The 5,859-nt window shown below is 36.5% G+C and overlaps 1 protein-coding gene across 6 annotated transcripts in view; it reads right to left on the bottom strand.

Annotated features, from left to right (window-relative positions):
• LOC106881414 (membrane progestin receptor gamma) overlaps positions 1-5,859 on the bottom strand; it is a 99,435-nt gene that overhangs the window by 9,428 nt on the left and 84,148 nt on the right. For all 6 annotated transcript variants that reach the window (XM_052967270.1, XM_052967269.1, XM_052967271.1 and 3 more), the window contains one exon: positions 940-1,062. In XM_052967270.1, the coding sequence (XP_052823230.1) occupies positions 940-1,005 (66 nt within the window). In that variant the 5' untranslated portion in view covers positions 1,006-1,062. The remainder of the gene's footprint in view (positions 1-939; positions 1,063-5,859) is intronic.

Below are 5,859 nucleotides of genomic sequence, written 5' to 3'. Positions count from 1 at the left end.
ATATATATATATATATATATATATATATATATATATATATATATAATCCAAGGATGGAATATATACATTATTGAGCTCTGAGTGAAGTTTATTCTGGAACATCAGTTTAGTTTTGGAATTTCGAAGAAATGTAACTCCAAGACAAGGTTTTGTTTGCTTTCTTTCAGTTGCATAAGAAATAAGACTGATTTATCTAGCACTCTGCAACTCTTATGACTCTGAGAAAGACATAACGAATATCACAAAGACAAACAATGACACAGTCCAGGAGATGCCAATTTCCTCACTGCAGTTACTCCCAAGTGTCTTTTGCTTGGCCTGACAAGTTGATGTTTTACACAAAAGGAGAGGAACTGGAGCCCATTTGAATACATGTAGTCTACATTGTGCTTCCAAATTAAATGGTTAAAGACAGTTGAATGTAACTTGTTGAGGTCATAGGAGAATTCATGAAATTTCAAATTGGAAGTGTGAATCTTGAAGCATACAAAATGTTAGGAAATAACAGCATATAAATATTAGGTTGTAAAACCCTTTTTGAATAGTAAATTCAAAGACTGCCCAAAGGACTTAAACCTGTATTTCCTGTAGACATGACAAGCATTCTACCGTTGGAGAAAAAAATCTTTTGAATTTGTTTATCCATTTTAGAAACTTTATTCTTTCCAATGAGAAATGTATGTTGTTGATTCATAAGAACTTACAAGCTTTTAAGTTAACATGAAGGAACTCTTTTCTGAAACAGTGGATCTTGAAGCACACAAAGCACATAAATATTTATTTAAACATTTGAATAAAGCAATGCATTTTTAGGAATTTTCTGCTCAATCATTACAGGAGTGAGCCAATGTTACTTAAAAGATTTTCAACAGTATGTTGTAAGTTAATAGTTTAGTTTCTGGAATAAGTAAATTTACAGATGTTAATAAAAATACTTACAAGTTTTTTTAGGGTAAGTTTAATATGATCTGTTATTCTTGCAGCAATGACAATCCTTGCAGCCATATTTAGTACTTTCTTCCAAAAAAATTAGTTTGGGCTATATATAAACTCTTAAAAACTCTAAAAAAGAAACAAAAAATGTGTAAGTAGTTTTGAATCAAAATATATACATTTTAAATTGCAGGTGTAATCTATCACATTTTCTGCACAGTACGTTATAAATAAAATGGTAAACCATTAAAACAAAAATTACATGGAAATAATGAATGTTACTTTAAAAAAAATTAGAGTAAAAGTATCACAGAGACATGTATTCTACTACAATGCTGTACTTCATTTGAAATTGCTAGTAGAAAGCTTTCTAAGAGCAACTAAATAAAAACAAAATCAGCTCTTGTTTTTTTAATTCTGAATCACTATTAGTTATTATAGTTTCATTTGAACTACACCCAGCAATAAGAGAAAACATATAGTTATCAGAAAATATCCACTAATTTTAGCAAGCAATTCATAGATTTCAATTCATCTCTTCTCTAAAAACTATTGTGCAACTGACACATCAGATGCATTGGTTTCTACTTAATTTACTAAAGATATCTGTCTCTACAAAGAGAAACATATATTAATTTAAACTAACAATCATTGTTCTTTTCAATAAATATTTCAAATTATCAACTCTTTTTAATGGTTTATCAACTGTTGTCACAGAACACTGAAATCCTTTAAATATTGATCTTTTTATGCTTGTGTTGAGCATACAATATTGAGTCTTTATTAAATTTTTTTCCTAAACTTTTTATTATTGATTTGATTTGCAGAAAGGGCCAGTAATCATGCCCTTTGCAAAGACCAGAAGCTACTGCAGTCGTGCTTTGTGATGTGAAAATCAGAGGCAGAGAGTTTCTTGTAAGAAAGGATGGTTAGAGAGTATTCTACAAAAATATCAAGTTGTTGAAAGTGTATACGGAATGATAATGGCACAATCTCACACTGAAAAGTAAAAGGCAAGTAAGGCTGTTGAATGTAGACAATGCATAGGATAGAGAGCATCTACCTAAAGGAAGCCCAACAGAGACACAAGCCATGCAAGTGGACAGCAGTATGGTAGATAGAGTAATTAAGGATGTGGAAGTAGGGAAAGCAGCTGATCCATCAAGAATAATTAAGATTCTTGAAATATCTAGCAAAGTAAGGTACTGGCTAGTTACTCAAATTGTAAATACAGAAAGGTGTTATGCCCAGTGATTGGTATTGCAGTACCATTGTAAACTGCTCCAAGGCCAAAGAAGATGCATTAGAGACATAGGCATCACACTGTTGGACAAATTATAAAAATAAGTATTGCTGTAAAGTTCTGTAGAAGGGGCGACAAGCACAGTTTGACCATGCAAAAATCTACATTTTGCTTGATCATTTTTATGACAAAATACATTTTTCTGTGCATAATTATATACCATTTGAAAGCTCTAAATGTGAACTTTGTTCTTACATGCTTTTGATCAAGATCAAACACTTACATATCATCCCAGGTCCTCTCAATCACTCTCATATTTCCATTCATTCATGTTTGTCCCATTTTTGTTTTTGACTGCTACTCTCGTCTGCATTTCCTGCCATGAGGTAGGCTCATCTGGAATCCTTGACAGGAGGAGATCCAGTTTTGTTTTACCTACATCCACACCATGCAGGTGACCCAGGCTTTTTGGAATGATATTGGAGAGTTGTGGCCCTGTGAAACCCAAGCTGTTGCAGTACTTAGTTCTGTATCTTGATGGCAATGTTGGGATCTTTAGTACTGTAGTGGTAGCTAGATAGTTGAATGATCTCTCTTGCAAGAGAGAATATAAAGTAATCTCTCTTTACTAAGTTTCTTGAAGCATCTGTGTCATGAGACATGATTCTTAATTATTCAAGAAGCTTAGCATTTTTCTTGGAAGTTTCTAGAATGTCTAGCGTTCCATTGATAAAATCAGCTTGCTAACCCTGCTCCTTGCTTCTTAGTTGATTAGACTTAGAGCCATTCACGTCATTGCTATGTCCGTTTATTTCTCTATGCCACATGACTGAAAGTTACCACTTAGCTGTTATTTCTATATTTCCTATCTCTGAACTTTCTTGCATAGATTACTTCATTCAATTAGATTCTACATTTTGATTATGTATCATCATCAACAGTAAATAAAATATATTTTTATGTAGTAAATATATAGTTCTTGAATTTATTCTTCATCTCTATATGTTCATATAATAATATACACACAGCCACATCAACGCCTGGTACTGACTATATATAATCACCACATAAATTGGTGACCAACCAACATGGATCCCAAATTCTGCCTTGGAGAATAATCACTACAGTACTATGCAATGGTGCCCTGTTCTACTGTTTATGTAACTTTCAATGCCGAAGTTTGGTACAAATCCTCCCAAGATTTTCCAGATGTATATCACTGTATATCTTTCCTGGCTTTGGTAGAAACTTAATTTTGTAGCCTTTCCCAATAGCTGATATGTTGCATTGAGACAATTTTCTTTGTGTGGGTCCACTGGATTGCTTTCAAATTCTACCATTAATTTTACACTATGTGGTGACCACAGTTGGGAGTAGTAATCTCATCAGTTGAGGATAAATGTCTTCCAGAGGACCATCATGGCTTTCTGATTAGGGGATTGCAATCCCTCCTGCGCCAGTGTATCCATATATGCATTTCATTCAGCTTCATGTGTTGCTAGCACAGGGCTTGGAATTTTCCAGCACTTAACTGCATGCTATTTTCCTCAGCCTACCTGTATATTGCATGCAACCCCTGTTGCAGATGTGCAACATCTCCATGGTTCTGTATCCTCATTCAAGCTTACAAAGGTTCTCTACCTTCCACCCAACACCACCCCTATCCTGCAGCTCATGGACCAGCAGGAGATTTCTAATTTCAAGAAGCTCTTCACCAAGCACCTGTTCTGCTACTGCTTTGAGGTGTCGGACTTTTGTATCATCAAGGATGACTATCTGAGCAGCTGAGGGTATGTCTGAGTGGGCCGCTATGAATAGCAGTGGCTCTAAGACAGTGCCCTGTGAAACACCACTCACCATTTGTGTCTCCTTAGAGTAGGCTCCATTGGTTATCACTGCCTAACTTCTATCTTTTAGAAAGTCATGTAGCCATTTTCCAAGTTTTCTGACTATGCTAAGATTATACAGTTTGTGACATAAGGTTGATTTTATCAAAGACTTTTATATCACGTCCAAAATATACAGAGGACGGGGCAGCAAATGTGAGCTTTGCATTACTGAAAAGCTAAACATCTTCCAATCAAAATATAATATTTTAAGTTTTGGGAATGAAACCTTCTTTCCCTGTATGCATAAGCAATATTTTACACTCTGATATTTCAAAGAAGACCCATCACCTACTCAATAGGAAAGACAGGAGACATGGTGGAGTTGCAATGTACATTCATGAAGACCTCACACCCCAGATCCTTTTGTCACACTCAAACTTGTGTGACACACTAATTATACATTTAAGACAACTCAATATAGTTATATGTACTACTTATCCCCCACCAGATCTCCAAATCATACCAACCTATTTGAAGACTGCCTTCCAATCTTAAGTCTTAATCAAAATAGCACAACACATCATTGTACAGCTCATGGGAGACTTCAACCTGACCAATATAGGATGGCCTGAAGGTCTTTTCCTCTCAGGAATGAGTGATGTGAATGAAGTGGAACTGCTCAACCTCACCAAGTTATACATGGAACAAGTAATATTCCAATCAACAAGAGCAAACAATATACAGTGGTACCTTGACTTACAAGTGTCCCAACTAACAAGTTTTTCAAGATATGATCTGCCTCTTGGCTGATTTTGTGCTTTGAGTTTCGAGCTAAAATTCAGGTTATGAGCCAGCTTCAGATACCCCACTGCTAGTTGGCATAGAGAATGCCACAGTGAATGCCATAACATCTGCCCAGCATCCCGTGTCTCACTCGATAGCTTGACATATATGCATGTTAGCAAGTGTGAAGATCATTAGTAGATCGATAGCTAGACAGACACGCAAGTTAGCAAGTGCAAAGATAGTTAGTGGATCATTAGCTAAACTGGTGGTAAAATGCTACAGAAGCATCAGTGTTGTGCTTGCAGTTATTTTGCAAAACTTCCTCTTTCTAACCATGGGTCCGAAGAAAGTGAGTGTGAAGGACAGTGGTGAGAAGAAGCGGATGATGTGCATGGAATTAAAGAAAGAAATTCTTGGAAAACATGACCAAGGTGTGTATGTAGTTGACATGGCAAAGTAGTACGAGTGTAGTACTTCTACGATTTGCACCATACTGAAGCAGAAGGAGTCGATAAAGGCTATAATGACAGCCAAGGACATTGAAATAATTTCTAAACAGCGGACATCTATCCATGAAAATATGGGGAAGCTGCTGATGGTGTGGTTGACAGATGTCAGCTTGCAGGAGATACTGTGATGGAGGCTATAATCGGCGAGAAGGCACGAGCTATTTACACTGATTTGCTGCAGCAGACCCCAGGCACTTGTACATAAGAGGCATTGGATGAGCCATTTAAAACCCTGTCAGGGCTGGTTCGAGAATTTTAAAAAGAAGACCGGCATTCACCCCCTTATCAGGCATGGTGAGGCAGTGAGAGCGGATATGAAGACAGTTGAGGATTACTCTTTACTCTTTTACTTGTTTCAGTCATTTGACTGCAGCCATGCTGGAGCACTGCCTTTAGTCGAGCAAATCGACCCCAGGACTTATTCTTTGTAAGCCTAGTACTTATTCTATCAATCTTTTTTGCCAAACCGCTAAGTTAAGGGGACGTAAACACACCAGCATCGGTTGTCAAGCGAAGTTGGGGGGACAAACACAGACACACAAACATATACACACACACA

Source organism: Octopus bimaculoides, chromosome 4, assembly GCF_001194135.2.
Source record: "Octopus bimaculoides isolate UCB-OBI-ISO-001 chromosome 4, ASM119413v2, whole genome shotgun sequence".
NCBI lineage: Eukaryota > Metazoa > Mollusca > Cephalopoda > Octopoda > Octopodidae > Octopus > Octopus bimaculoides.
The sequence above is the reverse complement of the archived record's forward strand: the minus strand, read 5'-3'. Positions and strand labels throughout refer to the sequence as shown.